Raw genomic sequence first — 24,897 nt, forward strand, 5'->3', positions numbered from 1 at the left:
TTGGAAACCGGTAGCCAATGACATCTATAATAAGAAAAATGCACTCAATGACATTAAACTAAAGCTCAAAGAAAATTGGAACCAGTGGTGGGTGAATAAATAATAGCAATACGTATCGCATTTCAGAGATGGTGATAAAAGAGGTGAAGTTATCATGATTTTTGTATTATTATTTTTTAATCTTCAGTGTATTTAAACCTACTGAAAAAAACTAATTGTAGAACCTTAAAATGACAGTAGAATTCCTAAACCTTTTGATATATATATATATTCATTTTTTTTTCCTTTGATCTGATGGGTTGATGAGGTTGTTTCTGGGTTAGCAAAGATGTTAATCCAGGAACATTTTAAGATTAATCTTTGACCCTGGAAATATACACCTGTAATATTACAGTCTCTCCACTAGATAGAGCTGTTGCAAGACCGTCTTCTTTCTTTAATGGGTGTGTCATTTCAGGCATCTGGATTTGAACATCTGTCCATATGCTGTTTGCTCACACATTCCTGCGTCAGCAAGCGTGCGACACCTGAACACACATCAGTTCACACATTTATATTCACTCAATCAAACACATAGATGAAGCACTTAACAAAGGTCAGGAGGGCTGGGTGGAGTCGTGCTGCCACTAACATGCTTGGTGATGGGATGCTGCTGGTTGAAGTAGATCAGACATGACACAATGAAAATCGCTTCCATTTTATGGAGAGCAGAAATCAAACACGGGCACATTGGCAATCTTTCTACTTCAGCTGGGTCCTTCACACCACACTGAACACTCACAACCTACAGACAGAAGACCTGCTGTGCTGAGACACTCTGCCTAATATAGATATAGTTGAAGACTGGATCTTATAAAGATATATGAGTCAGTTAAAAAAGCATGCTTAAAGCGTTAATTTACCCAAAAATTAAAGTTCTGATACTAATTACTCATGCTCATGTCATTCTAATCCCCAAGTATGTTCATTCATCTTCAGAACACAAATTAAGATTTAAATAAAATCTGAGAGCTCCCCCATCCTCCATTGACAGCAATGGTACAAAGACATTCAAAATCCAGAATAAGACACCAAAAACAAATACTTGAGTGGGTACTACATCTGAATTTCAATTTACTACACAGTCGTTAGAAAAGTACATTCTATATGGTGTGAATGTGAGTATATGAACAGAACTCGGACATACTGCATGCATATAGCATTTGACATTATCACGTGACCTACCCACGTCACATTCATAAATTCTCACGCATGGCATCATGGTAAAGCGTAGTGTCCATTGGATGCGCACTTCACTTGTTTTTCAAAAACAATGAATTCGGCCATACTACTGGGCTCACATGCTGTTGTTACATTCTATATAGTGTGGAAGTGTGCGATTTTAGACCCAGCCATTGTCAAAAGGTTTTTTGTTTTGTTTGCATTAAGTTTAGACTTTATTATTTTGTTTCCATTTGTATTGTTTTGTTTTTACTTTATTTTAGATTTGTTTAGTTTTTATTCTTGTGATGCCAGTTCATGCTACCAATACATTCATATTGTATTTGACTATTATTTCTATTTAGTTTCAGTTTTTCATTGCTGTATAGTTCTAGTATAAAATGTAAAAATAGACTTGTGTAAAATGTAAAAATATAAAATATAAAGTATTAATATATTATTTGTAACTATTTTTATCTCAGTGTAAATTTTTAGTAGGTTGATATTTTAAACTCTTAAGTGCTGCATTGCAGTGTTCTGACTGGTCCTCAAACTGTCTAACAAATTCACCTTGGCACAGGTGTAGGATTTTTTAAGCCTTTAAAAGTCAAGTCAGCTGTTTCAGAAGCAGCATATTGATCTAATTACCCAAATCCTTCTGCAGTCCTCAATTTCTCCCCTCTCCACATTTTCTGTAGGTGACTACTGCATTTCCAATTATGAGTTGCACTTCTGAATAAGGCTGAACTACAAAAATTGTTGTACAGTACATATGTAGATTTTTATTTTTATTCATCATAAAAATAATGTTAGACTACGTGTTTACTGTCACATTAGTAGCAAATCAAAAGTTTGTTATTCCATATAATTTTATACTTGTTTTCTGTAGGTGTACAGTCATATTGCCATGCTGTGATATTGCTGTGGAAAGACTCTTTAAATTTGTTTAAGGTTCTGGTTTGCTTAAAGTAATTTGGTCATTTCACTATGTTGCCCTTTAATATTTACTAAATTAAATCTGAGGAAAATAATGACCCCTTTAAAACACAGATTATTTACGGTTTAACTGAAGTTACTCCCATCATTTTACACAGAATTATGGTATCTAATTTCCTTCTCTTCTGTGTTTTGTTTTCATTGTAGTACCCTTGAGACAACCTTTGACACCACTGTAACCACAGAAGTGAATGGTCGTGGTCTTCCTGCCCTCTCCAGCCGCTCTTCCCCCATGTCTTGGCGTCTCGGCCAGGGGTCAAGTCCTCGTCTCCAGGCTGGAGATGCCCCTAGTTACACTCCACCCAGATCCAGTGCTGGCAGCACCACTGTTCGCTATGGAGAGCCCTCACGGCTGTTATACACGGCCCCCCTGAGGAGAGCGGCCGCCTCAGGGGCCCGAGGGGCAGAGCCGGGGGAGAAAGGGGGCATTTCTGAAGTGGGACCTGAGGTGGACGTGACTGGATATGGCAGCGATGGAGACATACTCGCCAAGAATGTACATGCAGACGATATCAGTGGGTAAGAAACTACTTATTTAACTTGCATATTCACTCTTTAACATAGAGTTTCATTTTGGGTTCCCAAAATCTTTTAGAGAAAAGTTCTTCAAAGAAGCATTATTTCTTGTGAAGAGTATTTTATAAATCTAAAAATAAAAGGATTTTTTTATAGAATTTTTTTAAGCATAAAAACATTTTATTTATGGAAATTAGCCATTAATAATGGTTCATATTATAATAACATTAAAAATATATGTTGTAATATTTATTTAAAAACCTTTTGTGAAATTTTTCAGAATTTCAGAGTCAGAGTTCATCCAAGTTTTATTTAATTGATATTTTACAGTGCATAATCTAAGCAATGTAAAGCATGTTGTTTCTTATAATTTAATGCTCAGTTAAACCATTGATCAATTTTATTTGTATTTAGTTTTTGTCTGAATATGCAATGTTCACAAAGAGAAGGCGGTTTGACAAAAAATAGTGGTGGATTTATGGCATTTACAGACGTTCCATCAAAGCAGTTGCATTTCACAGCACAATATTCTGATATGAGCGAGAAACACTCATTCACCATCATGTGTCTCTGTTTGGATGAATGGCTCAGGGTCACATATACATCACTATGTGACGCACTATTGCTTCTGCCCTTGCTGTCTCCATGCTGATGAATAGACAGAGCAAAAAATAACACTCAAAATGAAATCTACAAAAAGACTGACTCACACGAGAAACAAAGTATTGACATTCGTACCTGAAGAAACTTGCGTGCAACTGATTTCTTTGGACATATTAAATAAAATAGAGCTCTCACAGTCAGACCTGCAGGCAGTACATCTGCTTACAACTGTGATTGGCTGAAGTGTCATAATTATGATCAGAAAACTGATGTTTTGGGGCTCTGTCATCGGTGGAGTGTTTATAACTCATTGAATCACTTTAACTTATTGTGAAATTAAAATTTATTTTAGTTTTTTTTTCTTCAATATTATAGTTTTTAAATGGCTTATTTTAGCTTTATTTGTCACTTGATAATGTTCCATTATGCTTTGTCATTCATTTAAATTATTTGACTATTATATTCTAATACTTATAAATACTTTCATTTGAATTTACTTTTAGCAATGAAACCATTTGTGCTCTTCTTATTTTTTTAGGTCTTAAGCAAAGTAAATCACGGATCATATTAATTTCACAACAAACATGAAATAAAATTGGTCATTTTTGTCTAAAAGTGCATGCCGAATGCTTTTTATAGTATAATAAAAAAATAAGAATATTTGAGAATAAATCTGTTCCCAGTGATAACAGGAAAGTCCATTTTATTTTCTCTGTTGTGCAATTCTGTTTTATTCTGTTTACAAAGTCCCCATTGATTCAAATTTACAATGTTCTTTTACTAGCACACATTGTTTGTCTTAAAGTGAACAATTAATCTGTGCAAATGAATCTATTAAAAAAACAGTTAATCCAAAATGGCATTCGTTCTCATACTAAGCCACGCCCCTCCAACTGTTTGCTTCAGTTTGCTTTAAGTGAAAGAGGAAAGGAGGAGCGAAAAAAAAAAAAAAAAAAAACTGCCCCTACTCAATATTCCGTTTCAGTTGAAAATACATCAACATACTGAACTTCTGGTTCACATGGACTTTCTTGGTTTTAGGAGGAAGAATATAAAATCAAGTGAGTGCTTAAATCAAGAAAAAAAATCTGCCCCTGCAGTATGAAAAATCATTTAGTTTTAATTTTAATTAATTTTATTTAGCCAACCTACAGATTTTTTTTTCTTGTTTTAAGCATAAACCCATTTTAATTTTGATCAGTTGTTCAGAAAACTACAATCACTGTTATTTATGGGTTTTTATTTCCTATAATCATTTAGGTATCACACAGACGGAGGTATTTACTCTAGAAATGTAGACCTTTACTCTCGAAATGTTGGTCGTCCAGCTGAAATGACTCCGGCTCGAGAGGTCGTTCAGAAAGGAGTCAAAGAGATGCAAGGGGAAGACAGGTAAGACCTCATGTCACAAAAATTCCAGTGAGATAAATTGAAATGTGGTACAGGAATTTACATTTCCAGTACTAGCAGTACCACTGTATACTGTTCAGCACAAAAAATAGTGTATTTCTACACATTTAAGGTCTGTGACAAGATATGAATTGGCCAAGTGCCAGGTTCATTTAAGAAAGTAAGAAGTTCTGACAGGATTTAAATGAATGCCCGACACTTTCCGTAACTGTGCGATATTGGCAAAATGCTGGAAAATGGAGTTCATTACATTGCCGGTCCCCTTCACTGTGTCATTTCATAATAGGAGCCATAAATTTTTTAGCAGAAGCTCTAACACGAGTGATTCATCCAAATGTAACACCATTTTGTGATGTCTGACTCTTTAAGGACTTTAACAGAGTTCATATCAGGTGATGAATGAGATTGACAGACCTTTCTGTGATAAGTGAGCTTTATCTGTGCTGGATGAAAGCAGAATTTAATGGCAGAGTGTCATAGTAACTGATGAGGTCCAGGCCGTATCATAGCTGCCTGACACTCATAACAAAACATGGATCTTGTCTGTTGTCAAGCAGTTTTGAATAGACCTTTTACTGTATGACATTTATTATTTCCTATTTGAAAACCTGATCCTGATTGGTCAGTCGAAAATTTTTTAGGTATTTGCAGATAAAGACAACTGAAACTAATAACACAGGCTCATCTGTGTACATCAAATTATGTTCTATGTCAGCGAATGTGTTTTTTATACAGTTTATGGCTCAATTCAATGTTTACAGTATATGCTTGTCTGGCATGCCACTGTTTTTTGACTGGTGCCATTTTGTGACCGAATAATACGTATGTTAGTGTATGCTCCATTCAGTAATTTGTTTTGGTGAGCTTTGCATTTGATTAAAAACAATAATAAACCATTACAGCTCAAAACAATGGTTTGTGTCTAGTTTTTTTATTTTTATTATTTATTTGTTTTTTTTTGTGACCAGTAGCCATGTAATAAGTGGGATACAGTACATCCAGGTGGAAGTTAATACATAATATATCCCCTCAATCTTTTTGGCTGCCCAAAATGAAGCAGTGGCTGAATGGAGCATACACTAACCTACATATTATTCAGTCACAAGATGGTAACAGGATGGAGGTCTGTTATGCAAGACTGAAGGGCTTTAGTGTGTGCAAACAACTGCCTAGATGCATTGTATCATGCTGGATTACTTATAATGCATGATATCTATTATATAAACCAGTACAGTAATAGACTTTCTACTGTAAGACTAAATAAATAGAAAATATTTGTTGGCCAAAAATGAACAAACTCCTTTTAAGCTTTATGTGGGTAAAATGTTAATCGTGTTATCACACTTTACTTGTCTATTAATTGTGTGGCTTTTTTTCTCCTTTTTTGAATATCATTATTGCCTTTGTGTAAATGACAAAAATGCTAATTATAAAAACAGTGATGTTATGCGGATGCATATTATGTAGTTTATATTTACAAAGTGACATTGTTAACTGCTAGTACAACATTTTTTAGTAATTTTTGTGTGTTGATAAATGGATTGTTTTGACAAAGTTTTTTGTTTATACAGCATGTACATAATAAAATGCAAATAATAAATGTAATTAAAATTTAAAATAAATATCATAATAATAATAATAATAATAATAATAATAAAAATAATAATAATAATATAAAATTACTTCAGTTTAAATATACCCTAAGATATTAGAAGATAATTTTAGTTGATTTGAGCAGTCAATGTTATTTCAAGATGTAAATAATTTTAAGCTGTTTTTTATCGCACACCTTTTTAGTAAATCTATATAAACAAACAGTTATGGATATGAGACAAATTTTAATAGACAATTTTGACAGACTTTTTTACACCATTGTCTCTCATTTTATTTAGAGCTTAACTCACCCAAATTTTTTTAGCAAATATTATATTATATTATGTTATATTATATTGTATTGTATTGTATTGTATTGTATTGTATTGTATTATATTATATTATATTATATTGTATTGTATTGTATTGTATTGTATTATATTATATTATATTATATTATATTATATTATATTATATTATATTATATTGTATTATATTGTATTGTATTGTATTATATTATATTATATTATATTATATTATATTATATTATATTATATTATATATTTAGTTAATGCTTTGATTTTAACAATTCTACTGTATTATTTATTTAATTTGCTTCTTAAATATTTATACCATTATTATTATTTTCTCTCAGACATAAGATTCACTATTTTATTTTATTTTTGGTTTGGTTTCATTATAATTTTGTTCTAAAAACAAAGATAAATATAATAATACAAAACATTTTTTTTAAAATTACAGAATTCATAGTATTTTTATATTATAATTTTGTGGTTTCAATGATAGTAGTGATTAATTAGTTAGTTTCTCCAGGAATGCAGTAATATGGTCGGTAAAACAGCAAGATTTGTGGTTGTTTAAAAAATGCACCCAAAGCGATCTCTCTCACCGTTGTCTCAGACACCTATTCATCATGCTAAATTGACTCACCCACATGATCCAGACTAGATCTGACATGTGGAACGCACCAGAAAAAAAACAGCCCAACAGATGCTCACCAATAGCCCAACACTTTTTGACCATCAGCTTGCTAGGTGACGCTTGCAAAATCTATATTTGAAATTTTTTATTTTTTATTTTTTTGGAAGGGTGGATGGGGGACTGTTTTCTTTTCCCAAGAGTGTCTAGTATTTTCCGCCACCCTATATCCAGTGAAATGGCACAGTCCCAAGCCTCAGGGAGCCATTGTATTTTAGTCTTGCCTTCGGTAACAGTCAGTTTTGCTGTGGATAAGGATCAGCTGTGCTCAAGGTCTCCAGACTGAACCTTGCACTCCCCAGACTAATGAACCCAACCTGTCCAGAGGGCCTGCGATTGAGGAAAACTGTCAACTCAAACCCCTGCCAAATCAGATTGACACTGGAAAAATCCCCTTTCACTTTCCCTCTCTCTCTCCAACTCTTACTGCTTTCACTCTATTAGCATTGCGTTTTAATGGCAGCTCATATATTTGATTGCTCTGGATGTTTAGTAGTCACTACCGGTGTGTTTTATGGTTAGTATTTCAGCGACCCCTGACTCCCTGACCAATTACCAGCTCTAATTGGGAAGATAAACATGATCCCCGTGTGCTTGTTCTCTGTGCGGTGTGGTGTTTTAGGGTGGAGAGAGCTGAAGCTTCCAGAGGGACTCATTACTGTCGCTGCTTAATGTTTTCGTCTGACTGTTCTTTGCTCTGCGCTTACAATCTAAACCCATCACTCGGCTCTCTGCCGCAGAAATCTGAATAATAATGTAAAGTTTAAAAAAAACAAGATTAAGCTATGTGATGAGCTGATTTTAATGAATCAGTTGTGTTGTTAAGGATGATTCATTTGGAATTTGAACACACCTCTATCTATCTATTTATTATATTATATTATATTATATTATATTATATTATATTATATTATATTATATTATATTATATTATATTATATTATATTATATTATATTATATTATACATATAACTCTTATTAACATATATACTATTAACTATTGGCTTATTACCTGCCTATTATTAAGATATTATCAGTTCATTAGTAGTTATAATAAGGTATGATCTTATTCTACCCAAAACCTAGACTAAACTTCTACCTTACTAACTATTCATGAACAGCTAATTAGTTGTTTATTAAGCTAGTAGTGCTAGTTAACGGTTTGTTAATTCCATGAATTGACTTGACCACAATTGGTGGTCACAATTACCATGCTTTATGGACAAATAAACAAACAAATATACATATAAACATCAAATATAAAAATATAATACACATGTTGTAATTACAGAATTAATTTGAATATTTTAACTTTATGATATAAGGAAATAGCAAATGTACTTTTGAAGTACTATCAATAAAAAAGCTTCAACTAAACACCAACTAATTCAACCTATACAGGTTGACAACTAAAATTGTGCGTGTCACGACCATCAGCAATCTAGCCTATGCAGATCGTTGGAGAACTACAATTGAATTACTACTATTGATCCTGGATTACCTTTATGCTGCTGTGTGCTATACCTGTTTGACCGTTGCCTGTTTGACTACACTTATTTATAAACTGCTTTTGGATACTCATCTCCTTTGTCCCGATCCGTTTGTAACAGAGCAACTGACATTATTATATCATTGCTTCCTAAGGCGGAAGCTTGCTAACTTTTCTCCATTTCAGCAAAGAGCCAGTCAGTAGCATGTTTGCATATTGGCAGTGTGTAGTAGCATAATTGAGGCTGTCATATGCTTTGAGCGGCCATCTGTGTGTCGTACCTCAAAGAGTGGGACTGCTGAGATTTGGCCATTTAAACAAAGCTCACTCCCTTCTCTCCTGCCGTGGCATGTAGCTCAGTTTGAATCCCTCAGGCTGGGGAAAATGAGATTATTTCAATCTGCTGTTGCCCTTTTAAAACCCTGACTGCTGAATAAGCAGCCCAGCCAACAGCAACACGTCTTCCTAATAATGCCAATAATTTTGTGTTGCAGAAATATGCCATATACTGTGTAAAAATTGGGTAAATCCTAAAGGGTATCAGGGATTTTTAATCAGGTCCCTGGTGCATCTGCCAACACAGAAAATGTGAAAAAGGACAACCCAGAAACTTTAGCATGGTCAGCATTTTTCTGCAAGCATGTGGGAAATGAGCCACTCAGATTTCACTTCTATAGTGATGCAGGAAGGGGATCTTATTATACATTAGCACACATTAATCTACACATTTCCACCCACAGCACTGTCCACTCGCTGTAGCAGCTGGAGATTTAAAACGTCTGTGCCAGAAACACACACAAAAAAAAGCATTACACATGTTCTGTTGCTGGAGGAACCAACAAACATAAGACTCATCATGAGTTACTGAGGACATTGTGATTGAATTTCATTTGAAAGTAAATGTGCTAAAGACTGTCAATAAACCGCTATATATTTCTGAAGGATGAGTCAACACGAGCACTTGATGCTCTTTACTTTACATCCAAAAAAATTGTGTCACTTCATAATTTGTGAAGGTTTCTAAATTTCCTTGCTTGTTAACATGATATATGGCTAAATATGTGACTACATATACCACCGCAACTGATTGAATTTACAGAGACCAGAGCTTGAAAATGCTGTCAGTGTAATATAAACACACATTATTATGGACTGTATAGTGAGTTGATGGATTATAAAGATGAAGTTTTCTTTAAAGTAGGACAATTGTACTAATCGTAATAATGTTCTAATCTCTAAAACAGCATTAAATAGTCTGCAGAAGTGGTCCTCACCAGTCCGTCACATTCTGTCTTAACTCTCAAAATTATTTTTACGGATAGCAAAAGCTAAAATAGATCAAACCCAATCAAAAATTATTTATGATGGAATAAAAGTTTTGGAGGCAGTGTGTAAAGGCAATTGACACAACATATGAAAATTTCAGGTTCAGTGTGCAATGACCTTTCATAAACGTTTTGGTGCAGTCTTCGTCTCCACAATTCTCAGACTCTGGTGTAAAATTGTGAGGCTGGTTGTTTTGTTGTTTCTGGAATGTCAGGATAACCTGTAAAAGCTCCGACTCCTTCTGGAAAGGAGCAGAGAATTTGCATGTAAAGAGACACACAAAACTTTTCACTGTTTTTGCTCACAGACAAATGAGGGCAATTTTTGAGGGCAAGCTTTTAGAAATGATCTGTGGGGTGTTTTAAGCTGAAACCCAGACACATTCTTGAGAAACCAGAGATTTACATCTTATGAAAAGGAGTATAATATGTTCTCTTTAAAGTAGCAGTGTTGTCTTTGGTAATCCTCTTATAATGTTAATTAAACAGTGTTGACTTGCTGAATTGTCTGTCTGACAAATAGGATGTGTGTTTCATTGTGTTGGTGTCTGGAAATCATTTGCCTTGAGATTAATCCAATGGTGGTGAAGTCTTTTGCTATAAATACTCCCATCATGCAACATAGATGAGGCATGGCTCGCGGCAGCTCTGAGGTTGAGAAAGCAGGACCCATACGACAGCACACGGACATGAATAAGTAAAACCCTTCGCTTTCAGACTTACAGAAAGAGGCTGGCTGCTTATGACAGCTTGCTCTGCATTTTTGGACTTGAAAGGAAAGCTTTAGGGATCGGTTTGTGTTTATTCGCAAGAAGCGCAAGAAGATATGAGGGTTTGAGTGTGTTTGAAGGACTCATGCTAAAATGATCTGTGGCTTTGTTATTCTGTGGTAAACAGCGGGAGGATTTTGTAGTGATGTGATTTTACAGTCTTTGACGAAGATTCCTATTAGACATAAGAGGTTTGGAGACTGATTCAGTGTTTTTATACATCTGTCTGACAGGATGAATCATTACACCAAAATCAAAATGATTCGGACTACTGCACCTTTATTCATCACAGTGAAATGGAGTCATGGTTTTCATCCAGGTTATAGATGGCCACTGTACCATCTCATTTGCTGCAGGAAATCATCAGCTAATTAAGATTCATTTGCCTGCTTCATGAATGACTTTTCCTGCTCTGCTTTCCAAAGCTGCTCATTCTATGAAACAAAGGATAAAAAAAGGTTGAATATGCACAGCTATGAAACAATTTTAAGAGACTGTTAAAGAATTTTCAGTTTCTATGGATTTTCTAGATTGATTAGGTTGGATTCTCGAGTGAATATTTGTTTTATTTTGTAATGGACTGATTACGGACATGTGTAACATTGATACATTGATGCTGTCTATAAATGAATAGAAATATGTCTTTAGATTTTTGTTTAATTTATATAAAAAAGCACACTGTAATGACTTAATTAAATACCCCATTACTTCAACTTAATAGGAGTAAGTTTACAGTACTCATATAGATTTTTTTTAACTCAAATGTTTTGTAGCAATCGGTTTCCTCAGAGAGTTTGAGTTGCCTTAACCCATTGGGTTTTTGAGTTCTTTTCATTTATCGGGTTTTACTGTGCTCAAATTGCTCCGTTTACTCAAATGGGTTAAGTTCACAGTACTCATTAGGATTTGTTTTTGAACTTAAATGGTTTGTTGCCATCGGTGTCCGCAAATGATTTGAGTTACCTTAACTTTTTGGGTTTTACAGTGGAGCTTTTTTTATTTTAAATTTAGAAGAAATGTCATCAGCAATTTTATCATCATAATAAAAACAAAAATCATGTTACACGAGTATAAATCATAACTTTATACACAAAGAAACTAATTTTCTACATGTATATACTGTACATATGATAATCTAGTTTAGATTGCATATTTAGAACATGAATGATTTAAATTAGGAAAAAAAACACAATGCAACCCCAAAATAGTAATTAAATGTCATTTTAAATCTTCTTAAATAATTAGCTATTATCCTCCTAAATCTACTAGGTTTTGCACAGTTCTCAAAAAGAAGGTTTTAATCATTTTAAATATATCATAGTTTAGTGTGATCACTGAAACAATGGAAATTTTTTACTTTGTGTCCAATTGAAGATTTGAAGTAAAAAAAAAACTAATTGAGATGACCAAAAAATCCCCACTACGAACAAGATAAAGTACTTTGAAGTTTATGAAAGAGATGAATTGTTGATCATAAAGCTGACAGAAGCCCCTGCTTACCCTTTTCCAGCTGTATGTTTGTCTCAGCATTTGAAGTCTCCTGTAACACTTTGCAATATCCGACCATGTTTCCCAAGACTCACAATATTAAGACCCCCTGCCAGACTTCTGGCTTGTGTTTCCTTCCCACTGCATTCAAGACCATCCATCAAAGTCTGCCAAGTAAACCTAAATCTGACTCCAGACAGTTTAAGGTCAACCCACTTGGTTTCTTTCCTCAACAGTCACATTATTACCACTGTGAGCATTCCTCTTGAGCGATTTTTTCCTAATCCATTCGTATTTGCAGGATACAAAGTTTGTTGGTGTGTCAATGTAAATGCATTCTAGACTCTCCAAGGATTTTAAGTAGTAACTAAACAGAGAAAGCAACTCGCATACTTGTTTGGATGTTCAGCACTTTTAGTTTTGAATTTCAGCCTTAAGCATTTGCAGAAGAGCTGAGTAATTATTGCATGTTCACCTGGGAAAAACCTGTGAGAGTGCTAATTCATTATTTCACCATGCCCTGCTTTCCTTTGGGCTGTCTATAAAATTGGCCATATCTATTGACATTATTCTTGATGTATGAGCGGGCGCAGCTATTGGAATCTTTTTGGTTTGAGACTTCCAGTGTTATTAACTTCCATTGATTTTTAGACGTTAAAAACAGCTTGTTATGCTGCTAGATGTTGCAAACTGTTTTTGTGTATAGTCATGAACACACATGTTTGTTGAGCAAGTAATTTGACCATTTTCTGCCTTTTATTATTCCCACTGTAGTCATTTTCCCCATAGGAAACTGAAGTTCTAAAACAATCGCAAAAACGGAGGTACTTCCACATTGTAAAATAAGGTCAAGAACAATAAAATGAAGGATTCAGTGAAGTCAGGGTGAAATAGCTAAAAACTATCCATCTTTAAATAAATGATGTCACTCGTTACACCTATCAGATGCCTATTTTGACCACGATTAAGGCCTACTGTCGTGCTGGTCCTGATCAATACAGCAGCATGCCTGAGCCATCACTGCTCTATCTATGCCAAAAAATATTGTCAGATTTTTCCTAGAATAAATGAGAATTCAATCAAGCCATTTTTCTTCTGTTTGTTGACTGTCTGGGTTTGGGGGATTAATTCTGAATTCTTCATGCAGTCGGTGTGCATCTGTTTAGATAATGGATTTGATAGACGCTCCGCCAGTGACAAACACTGCTTAAAGTCAGAAAGTAATAGAGCATCAGGATTGATCATTGCTCTGGGGATGTAAACAGAAACTGTCCATATAAACAAACAAGAGGTTTCATTAGTGGACAGGCAGATAGCCAACCTACTCTGATATATAATGTCTTTATTTATGCAAATATCCTCTAAATAGGAAATTCCTCTTTTTAATACAGTATAAAAGCACATTTATATTTTACATTTATATTTAAACTGTATTAATAATTTATTTATAATGTTTACTTTGTCTAAAGCTATTTATTAAAACATTTTCTCAAAAAATACTCACAGAAATTCTTAAGGAAATTAAGTAAGATAAAAATTCAAAGATTTTTTTACAGCTTTTTTTCTCTCTTTTTTCTTCCAGAAATTTTACTGTTGACCCTCTAGCACCTGAAGTCATAATCAAAATTTTTTTTGTTAACAAAGATAAGGAAATAACATGAATGTTTTCAGGAATATAATAAGTTTTCTTAGCATAAAAAAACTACTACACTCAACCATCTATGCCATACAAAACATAGCACCATATGAATGGCTTTTTACAAATGTAAATAAAATACAAATAGACCCAAACACTTGTTTTATGTATTTTCACCCAATGGTTGGGCATGTCTATACTTTATGCTGGAATTTTTTAAAACATACCATAACACAATTTGTTGTTTGCAATACTTGACATCCAAAACAACCAAGGGGTCCTTTGTGATTAAGAGGGCAGCACAAAGCCAATTTAAATGACCCTGAACCTCCATTTCTTTAGGGAAAATAAATGGGATGGGTCCAGATTGGGCACCACCACTGGGTCAGTTAAGACAGAAAAATAATAATTGGATTTTTAAACGAATAGTTTCCCTGCGATCACCACAGGCACAGTGTTCATCAGCTGTCCTTTGCACATATTCTGTCACACAATCACTCCTCAAGGATGCAGTTCACTGCTTTAGTGATTGTGGCTTTGTCTGTTGGAGAAATAGATACTCTGTGTACATCTCTGAGTGGTGCCAGTGTATTGATTTCCAGAAGTGAAGGGGTATGCGGATTTAGTGTTTCGTGGCGGCTGCTTGTCGGTTTTCTCTGCAATGCAGAGCTCGGAACACATTTTTCCACTCAAGCCAGTGACGTTTGACTGTCCCTGATTTCATAAGAGATGGCATTGTCATACTTCGCCTACACAAGGTCATTTCATTCAACTGATTTGATTAAATGATACAAATAGGACATTTTTCCTCCTTTGAATGATGCATTTTGTACATTTATTCAATAAGGGACATTAAGTATTTATAAATACATGCCGAATATTTCCAGATTCTTAAGTCCGAGTGCATAAAGGTCGCTGTGCATCATTTCCCTTGAGTTACCCTGCATGAAACTTGAAGTTTGACCATGACTCTGACTTTGATTGGACTCTATGTTTTCTGGCAACGCCCCAGTCAGAAGAGGATGTCTGAAGCATTTTTTTTTCTGAGTGTATGAAGGGCCCAGGGGAGAGTGAGGTGGGGGGGGGGGGGTGGGGTGGAGCTGTAAGAAGTGCCGAGATGTTGCTTTCTTCCCTCCAGCCCATGTTTCGCAAGCAGGCAGGTGGGTTGCAATCTTCCTCCATCTTCTTCCCTTCCTTATTTCCCCCTGTCCTTTGCTTTTTCTTCTTCCCTGGAGCTACAATGTGACACGGGCAGCTTGCAGACAGCCAGACAGCATCAATTCCAGGGTGGTGAGTTGGTTGTTCACACTTTCACCTGAGTAGTGGTCAGTCACTTGATTTTTGGGACATACTTGGGTATATTGGTTGCTTTAACAGGCCTTTCAGCATTAGGGATACTGTGGTGTGAAAGGTCCATGAATGTGTATTTATTGATAGGTTTTGCTGAGTTTAATTAGATTATTCTTTATGTCATGCATTGTTTTGAGGTATTGTCAACATTCAAAAGTTTTCAAAATGTTGTATATTTTCCCTTTGTGGATCATTGTATAGCAGATAATGTTTCTGTAAATGAGTATCTTTGAAATGGAAGTGTTGAAAATAATTAATATAGGGCTGTGACCTGAAATCTTCTACTTAATATTTGGGATTAATTTATCACATTTATCACATCTTCACATTAATTTATATTTTTTAAGTTAAAAAAGGCTTTGAAAAGATTTAATTAGATCATTATTTAATGTTACAGTACATAATAACATGGTGTAGGACTTTTATGCAACTGTACAGACTTTGTTTCTTTTCTTATTAAAAATTATTTTACATAATTATGCTATACAGTATTAAATATATTTAACAGACCAATGGGTGCATGTAATGATCAGAAAATTTATTTGTTTTGATCCATGTAGGACGCCAAAAGAAGCTTTAGTTGGATGTTATTGTTGCATAGTTCTTTCAAACCTGAATATTGCATGAGAATATTACTGTATGCTTGAATGGACGTCTGCACAGCACAGTAAATGTAAAGTGCATGCCAGCAGTGATACTGTGAGGTATTTTAATTGAAAAAAAACAACAGTCAGATTAGGATATTTGTTTAATCAAACACAAGCTAGAAAAAAAAAAATATTGTATATAGCTCCTTCAACATTAAGATAACAAAATACTTGGCTTTCTGTGAATTATGGATAAGAAACAAGTGAAGGCAAAGCAGTGGTAGTGTATTCTTTTAGATTGGAGTTGCCGTTATGAATGGACCGGTGTCTGAGGACAGCATGTCACCCTGATCCAACTGTCAGTCTCGTCACAGATATGACAGTGCAGAAATGAATAAAATATTCGGCCCATATAGACGAGCTTCTAGGGCAGCTCTCTGGGGTCTTTATCCAACTTGCAGCATTAGGTCTCACTGTTGTTTTAAAATAATACAGAGAACCAGTGGAATCATGTATTAAAGTATTCCAGATTGCAGTATTTTTGCACTTCAACATCAATTTAGTGCTAAGATTGAATTAACCTTGATTGCTTTTGTTTGGTACAGTAAATAGTGTTTTTAAGAACATTATAATGCATACATACAGTATGGCAGCTTACAGTATGTTTGAGAAGTTTAGAAGTCCTAGAATTGAATTAACCTTGATTTCTTTCATTTGGTACAGTAAATTACAATGCGTACACATGGCAGCCAACAGTATGTTAGAAAAGCACAGAGGAAGCACATGGAAAAATTAAACTTTAAAAAAACTGGAATAGATACATGTCTGTAAACAGTTCCTAATAGTTTCAGGACAAATATATAAACATTGTATTTTTTAAGCATTCAGGTCCGTATAAGAGTGGCTTTGTTCTAAAACAGGCATTTATGCTGAACTTACACTACTGCGCTTTCATTTTTTACTGCCATTGTTACTGTTTCAGAAAATCAACCTCCGTTCACACTGTAAATCCTAAAAAACATGCTCACACAGTACATGCACACTGGGCATGCACTTAACTTTCCAGCATTCATACTGTTTTTCTAATGGTTGTGTAATGATCATAAGTGCACATATATCTAAAATGTTAGACTTCTAGCCTTTTTGAGATATATGTGCCATGTGTGTTTTCAGAAGTTTGTGTTTCAGTATATATAAAGTATATAAGGTGTACCTGAGGTGATTGAGGTGTTGTTCACTGGTGAGAAATAGAAGCCATTTCTAAGATATCAATTAAAGGTGTTGGTTAGGACAAACACTTCTTTTAATATGGAAAATATTCCTTCTAACGGGTGCTATTGCTTTTATTTAGAACACAGTTTAAATCACTCTCTTCTGTCCTCAATCTGGCAACCTGAACTACTGAAACTCTGGCAATCTGGCAGCGCTGCATTTATTTTGATCTAAGAGTGCAATACCTAGTTTAACAACCGGGTGTCAAACTTATATACTGCACCTTTATTTTGATTGTCTTTCACAAGGCATCTTGTTCACACTAGCTTTCAAATACGATACTGCCATGTTCTAGATCATCTGATTTCTCAAAAATAATGAACACTATACTGTAGATATTCATTGGCAGTCGCCCCGAGTCTGTTCTGCTAAATAAACTGTGAGAGAATTCAGTCTAAAAGCTTAACACGAAAGTAGTAATAAAATATCAGTGAATCAATATATTTAGGAGAACAACCATTATATTTAACCTTTGCCTAATTTGGCTTCTAAGTGAAAAAAAGATAAAGTTAACAGGCAAACAGACAGATTGTTCTACAGTACTTCTCTGCTTTATGGAAAGCCATGCAATGTTATCTCAAACTGCAGTAGAGGGAATTCATTCTCAGTTAATTTTTTCCAAATATGCTTTAATATATAACATTTGTTATAGTCCATTTGTCATGGTCAATTGCCACAAAAGATATATATTTAAAATGCATTACACATGTTCACTTGAAAAAATCAAGCTACTGAGAAAATGAAAAAAAATCAAACCCTTTACTTTAAATAATCCATTTCCTACTTGCAGCGTCCTGGTGCAGGTTTAGTCATCATTCTTACAGTGTTTTTTTTCCTGCTGATGTCACTCTCTCAAAACAGTGGGCACACTCAGCGGGTACAAGGGTGTGTGGAAACAAGACTGTCAAGGTGACCTTATCTAGTGAGCCCATGCCAAAAAGTGGCCCACCGGGCAAAGGATGCCCACCTAAGCTTGAGTATAGCACAGTTTCAGGTGTTTACTGTTGCGTAGTAGGAGGGCAATTGAACAGAAGGCAGAAAGCCCTAGAAAGCACTCAGGCAGGTAAGGTTTCAACAGAGTGTGTATTAGGGCCAATTGTGAGCTGGCCTGGAATGGCATTTGGTGGTTATTGATTTGTGTAGGTGGTCTGTTGCAACACTTTGCACTTCCACTTGTAATGTTAAGCTTCATTTAACATTCGTCTGAACTGATGACTAGTAGATCATCATAGGACCAACAAGTCAATAACTCTATCCAGGTGTTAAAGCTGAAGCCACTAGATGCTGAAGGCATTTCACTCTTGAAAAGTGCCACTCAATATGCAGATTATCTGTATATTTTACTTCACAATTTCTTGACTTAAAAAACTTAAATGAGCGAATATATAGGAAGATAGCACACTGTGTATATATATTTAGATGTATTTATCATGGGATAGAGAGGTTGTGGAGCAATAATTAAGGATATTTGTAATATGAATGGAGACAGCTATGCTATGAAACTGTCACACAATTACATTTTAAAGGTGTTTAATAAAATATATGCTACAGAGATGTTGAATGTTTTTGATTGGCTGGTGAACATTCTGTGTTGTGTGATTATTTTTAGGGAACTGTTCATATAAAGTATAAAAATTCCAGGTCGATCTTTACCACAGTATAGTTTAACTTCACTTTTATTATTATTGTTATTTTACAGTCAGTTAATGTCAACATAAAAACAGAAGGCTTTGCATAAGTTTCAAAACTTGAAAAGTGATTTGAGGGTAAAAACCTGACAACTCTAAACTGTACTCAAAAATACAACATCTGAACAGTCTCTATTTGTTGTAACTGTGGTATAATTGGAATTTAATTTGGATAATAGACTTCAGTCAACAGTATGAACACATATTGTTCAGATTTTTCAATGGTTTTTTGTCAATTATTTCTTATGTAAATTGTTAAGTAGAAAACGACATGTCTTTAAACATACTGTACTGTAGATTATTTTTCTAAAAAAAAGATTCTGCCACAGTAAATTTGAATGTAGATAATGTTATTTTACTATTTTTTATAAAGTATTGTGTTTCTATTGTAATTTTAGTCCAAAATTTAGTGTTTTTTTGTATATTCTTGTCATTTATGTTTTATTTATCTATATTTTTAAATACATTTTATTATAGCTTTAATAATTTTAGTATGTCAAGTTGAATTAAAAAAGTATAAATGTCTTGACAATTTATGAAATTTAGTATGTTTTATAAATAAAATTTCTAAATAAAATATTTATAAAAAATTTATTTCTATATTCTGTATTTTATTACAAGTAAAAAACGATGTTCGTTGTATGGTTTTTATGTAAGTTAAATTTCATAAATCTGACTGATTGTTTATTGATTAGCAGCTCACTGCATTAATATCAAATTTGAAATGTTATATAATAGCCTTTAAAGTTCCTCATCTCTAATCTTTAATTTACAGTACATTATTGTATAACAGTATCAGATTCCAAACTTAATGTGTCAAGTGCTCCTGGAGTTAAATAAGGGAGAAACAAGAATGTTGAAAAATCAATAATGATATTTTTAGAGTGATTGCGCACACACTCACTCCCACCGAGCCTCTTTCTAATGCTGGAATCTTCAGAAACACCCACATGCTGGTGTTAAGAGCCCTGCGGGGTCTCTCACAATTATTATCCAGTCACTTTCAGCCTCTCAAAGTTTTCCTTTCCTCTCACTCACTCCTGCATACATTCTAAAAGTTGAGAGGATCTTTACTAGCTCGTCAAACATTTCAAAAGGAAGACGAAACATGCTGGACAGGCGCATCTCTTGGGTAGACATGAATGTATCAGATTTTCTGTGCCAACGTCGTTCTGCGAGCATTACTCGGAATCTTAATATCGATATGCATAATTGAACTGTAGATATTGACATCAGGAAAGAGGTTTGAATATTTCAGTGATCTCGTTTAATGTCAAATGTCGGTAAATGCCAGGATGTTTCTGTTTGTCTGGTCTAAATGGATTATATGTTGATATAGCTGTCAATTTAGTCTAGAGCCGAGCATCAGATAGCCAGGAGTCATCAGAGAAATGAATACAAGATCTCTGTGATCAGATCTGAAGCATTCATTAAGTGTGAGGACATATGCGGGCACACATGTGATCAAACAGCGTTCGCTTAGCAACACAAGGGAAAGGCAGTAGGCGATAAATATCAGCATATGATTTATCTGCTGTAATAGACAGAAAATGACTTTGCAATTGACTGGGCCATGTTACGCAAGCCTATACAATTCTCTTTTGGCCGTGATAATAACTTCATATGCATTCACACCCAGCTTTCCGTCAGGAATTCTCAACTGGGTCAACAAAGTCGAGGGTGTCAAAGCTACTGTTTAATATCCTTCATTGATTAAACACTGTCTAATAAATGGAGAGGAATGAGAATGTCAGGACTGGGGGAAAAAGAAATATTGTCAATAGTTAATGAGAGTTGAAGTGACAAAGCCACAGAGTGGCTAATTAAGCAAATTAAAATGAATAAGATGGTGACAGTGAGTCAACAACAAGGTGCACTGCTATTGTATTTTTAGTCCTGGTTCTTGTCAGGAATGTTCAAATCAAAGATAAATCTTGCAAATATGACATTTTATCTAAATATTGCCTGAATATTACTCTGAAAAACCAAACAAAGCACAAACGGGACATATCTACAAGAATGAAAATGGTTATAAATCATGCACATAATGTCCTAATTAAATGTACGTATGACAGGGGTGCAATAGTGAATGTGTTATTTCTAAACACATCATGATAAGTAGAGCAATTTCTTTTTTATGAACACTGGAAGCAATATTAGTGCTTGATGTGACACAATTGCAGCCAATCTGAACATATTTGTGGATTAGGGTTTTTGACCAGTAGGATTTTAATATGGTTTCATCCTTGGTTATTTACATAAAATTTTAAATGGTTGCTTTGGTGTTTTGTGTTGGATTTCCCAAAGTAGTTATTAGCCAACTTTGGTTGTTATTACAACAAACATTACTAAACGTGTATGGTTGGATCTACAGCTCTCAACGTGTAGTCAGAGACATGTTATTTTTTAAAATATTGTATATAGACATAAAGGTATAGTTCACCCAAAATGGTTTCTTCTGATGAACACTATAGGTGATATTTTAAGGATTTCTAGTTGATGTTACATATTGATGGGACATATTTTCCATGTTGGAAAAAGGGTTACTATGGAAGTCAATAGGTACGATTAACCAGCACTCTTTTAAGTATCTTCATTTTGATTTATCTTCACACTGATTTGATTTTTAGCATTTGAGCAAAAAAAGCTAAGCTAAGATGCAATACAATCCTTCTTTTATTACATACATATTCCCATATAATTGTGTGTCTTCTTGGATGTTAGAAAAATGAAAGTGTTGTTTTTGAAGAGTGTGTATGTGTATGCCACCATCTACTATATTAGCAATGCTTCTGGATTGTGAATAGGAACCCCACACAATTTGGTTTTGTTTTTGTTTCTGCTAACACATGCCTCTTTTGTCTTTACAGCTGGGATGACAGTAGTTCTGTCAGCAGTGGTTTGAGTGATACTTTAGACAACATCAGCACTGATGATCTGAATCCAGCCCCATATTCCGGCATCTCGTCCCGCAAGAGCAAAGCAGCTCAGGTGTGCATCCATTCTAGTCTTGTGTATTTTATTTCTCCTCGCACACATATTTTTATAAATAGCTTCGTATCAGCAGTCTGTCAGTAGGCCACAGCAGATTGAACAGACTGAGAGTTTTGGACATTTTGCTTTGGCTAGTAAGAAAAATTTGGCCATCTGTCAGATGGATTGCCAATGTGAGATTACAGCGCATGTGCTATATTCTGTGTGTCTGTGTGATTCACAGTCAAATAAAGAGACGCACAGACACATCGAGCAGGATGCTAGCAGCTGGGCTGGTGCTGAGGATTTGAAGAAGGTTGATGAAGAGATGGAGCCAGGGATGGACCCTTCCTGCAAGTGGAAGACTTCATCCCCTTCCTCTTCATGTCAGGGTGAAGACATTAGCCAGAAGACAGGTTTGCCCATGTCTCAAACAGGCTCCTGGAGGAGAGGCATGAGTGCTCAAGTTGGAATCACACCACCAAGAACCAAAGGCACGTCAACTTCTCTTAAAACACCAGGTATCAAACTTTCATAGAAGAGGTACTATCAAACACTTGGTATCCTTTCAAAATGTCTATGAGAAACTTTTGTAACCTGCTAGTTTCTGCAAGGAAGCATAAAAGAGACAGATTCCTTTTAGCTGTATAAAAAAACAAAGGCTGCCCAATTTCAGTGATATCTCACAACAGGGGGCTTTTATGCAAGGTATTCTAAAGGATTGCATACTGTAGCTTCAAAGATCAGGTGAAATCAAAAAGCTATTTTGAGAACTTTAAGGGTCTATTGGGTGTTTGTCTTTTTGTTGACTAATTCAACCTTTGCAGATCTGTAAGCTTTGTAAAGCTACTTTTTAGGACACTCAGCAGGAACAAGGAACTTTGGCAGAAAGTACCTTAACTGTGCTGTTTGCTGATTTGTGCATAAAAGTGCTGTTGGCTAGAACACATTGTTTGGCAGAGTGTATTTATATTGTATTGGTGATGATTGATTAGGCTGTGAAATTATTTGCAAAAAAGTGCAAAATCTGGCAACCCTTGGCCAGCAGTATTGAATGATTAAGCAGAACTTGCCAATGCCATAACGAACATCTATCTGCTGACAGGTAAGACGGATGATGCCAAGGCATCTGAGAAGGGTAAAGGCTCACCCAAGAGCCCAAGCATTCAGCGTTCTCCATCAGATGCAGGCAAAAGCAGTGGAGATGAAGGAAAGAAGCCACCCTCAGGAATTGCTCGGCCACCTACCACAAGTTCTTTTGGCTATAAGAAGATTCCAGGTCCCGCTGGAGCCCTGATTACAGCCAGTGGAGCCACTCTGACTAGTGGTTCTGCAACTCTAGGCAAGGTTCCCAAGTCTGCTTGTATCGGCAAGAGCACGGGTATCAGCAATGGGCGGAAGACGAGTCTCGATGGTGCTCAACATCAAGACGATGCTGTTTTATTAGGCTGTGGAGGCTCAGAGGTTCCACTCCAGTATCGCTCCCTACCAAGACCAGCAAAGTCATCTAGTGGAGGAAGCAGTGTGGTGAGCCGCAGTGGCCATCGTTCCAGCTCCAGCAGCATTGATTCAAATGTCAGTGGAAAGTCTGCGGGAGGAAGTGGAGTTGCAGTTGGAACCCCAACCAGCACAAAGAGAAGAGACACTGGGAAAGTAGGGTCAGGACGCTCTAGTCCTGTCACCATCAACCAGACTGATAAAGAAAAAGTGGCAGGGTCAGATCAGGAGGGAACGGGGTTGCCCACCTCCCCCAAATCCAGTCCCACTTCAACCCAATCCGGACTCAGACAGCCAGGCTCCAAATACCCAGACATTGCATCCCCCACATTCCGCAGGTAACTGACTTTCGTTCTTAATAATGTGACTGGGGTAACTGGAGGACAAGAAAAGTTAGACAAAGATGACATGCAGCCAGAGATGAGACTAAATATGAAAGCAAAGTAGGCAGTTAGCTTGAGACAAATTGACACAGGCAGACAGTAAGAAAGAACAATTGCTCTTTGTGGTTTGGCTCATCTTCATATGTCATGACCTCTTGGCCAGCGTTGAGGGAGGGTTTCCTCTGTAAGTATGTGAGATAGAAGTGTGCTGCCTCAGGCTGTGCTGCACTGCAGATTTGATCTGCCAATGAATTTAGGCTTACCTTCGAAATCCAGGATATTGTGTGATGGATTATAGAGCTCATTGTTTTATTCATAGCTATAGTACTCCGTCTCACACTTTTATCCCTCCTAGCCACCATTAAACAATGTGAAATCTTGTCAGCATCCCACAAATGCTCTGATGAATAGATATAATCAAAGTCTTAAATAATTTTGCTTAAGGAACAGATTTCACAGTGGACATCATTGAATGACTGTGCAGCATCACAAGGGTTTGTTATGTAAAACTAACAGAAAAATATAACAATGTCTATCTTTAAATGTAGTCTGGTTCATATTTTCTTTCATTCATTTAATAGTTTTGTTTATTTGATTTGAGAATGGGGTCTTGTTTTGCAGCCTGGTTAGCTCCTACTTAGAGAAAGCTGACTTCTTTTAGCCAAAACACTGTAAAGTTTTTGGCACAGTCTTCACATCCACAAACATTGTGCCTCCCTGACGTCTATGCAACCTATTTTTGAGAATCTAAATCACAACGCAGCTTTAGCAGTCTGTGGTATCACCTCTCTCCCACATCAGAGGAGGGTTGCACACAAGATAGAGGAAGCTCAGATTGCCACCTGGTGGTTATGGTGTGTAAGTGCATTTATGGAAACACTCCTCAGGGAGCATGATTTGCCATTCAGATCAGACTCAATCCAGTGTTAATTAAAGCAGATGCGGTAAGTGTGTTTCCAAAACGCTGATCTCTGTATTATTAGGTATGTCCACTTAAAAGTGTGTCTGCATGGTGCGTTACTCTGCAAAATGAAGCCAAAGCATGTAGCTGATTTAGCTTGCCTCGCCTCAGGCTGTTATTGCTGGAGACACACTGCGAAAACCATGGGCAGATCCAGCACT

At 35.6% G+C, this 24,897-nt stretch overlaps 1 protein-coding gene across 53 annotated transcripts in view; it reads left to right on the forward strand.

The window, feature by feature from the left end:
* The window catches only part of nav3 (neuron navigator 3), a 367,745-nt gene that overhangs the window by 305,059 nt on the left and 37,789 nt on the right, over positions 1–24,897 (forward strand). For 27 of the 53 annotated variants that reach the window (NM_001443135.1, NM_001443136.1, XM_087247450.1 and 24 more), the window contains 5 exons: positions 2,344–2,715; positions 4,576–4,707; positions 21,793–21,913; positions 22,140–22,389; positions 23,001–23,730. In NM_001443135.1, the coding sequence (NP_001430064.1) occupies positions 2,344–2,715; positions 4,576–4,707; positions 21,793–21,913; positions 22,140–22,389; positions 23,001–23,730 (1,605 nt within the window). Of the gene's footprint in view, positions 1–2,343; positions 2,716–4,575; positions 4,708–15,161; positions 15,316–21,792; positions 21,914–22,139; positions 22,417–23,000; positions 23,731–24,897 lie in introns of those variants that run through there. The other 26 variants (XM_087247448.1, XM_087247451.1, XM_087247454.1 and 23 more) reach the window with 3 other exon arrangements.

Source organism: Danio rerio, chromosome 4 (assembly GCF_052040795.2).
Source record: "Danio rerio strain M-AB ecotype USA chromosome 4, GRCz13ab, whole genome shotgun sequence".
In the NCBI taxonomy this organism is placed as follows: domain Eukaryota; kingdom Metazoa; phylum Chordata; class Actinopteri; order Cypriniformes; family Danionidae; genus Danio; species Danio rerio.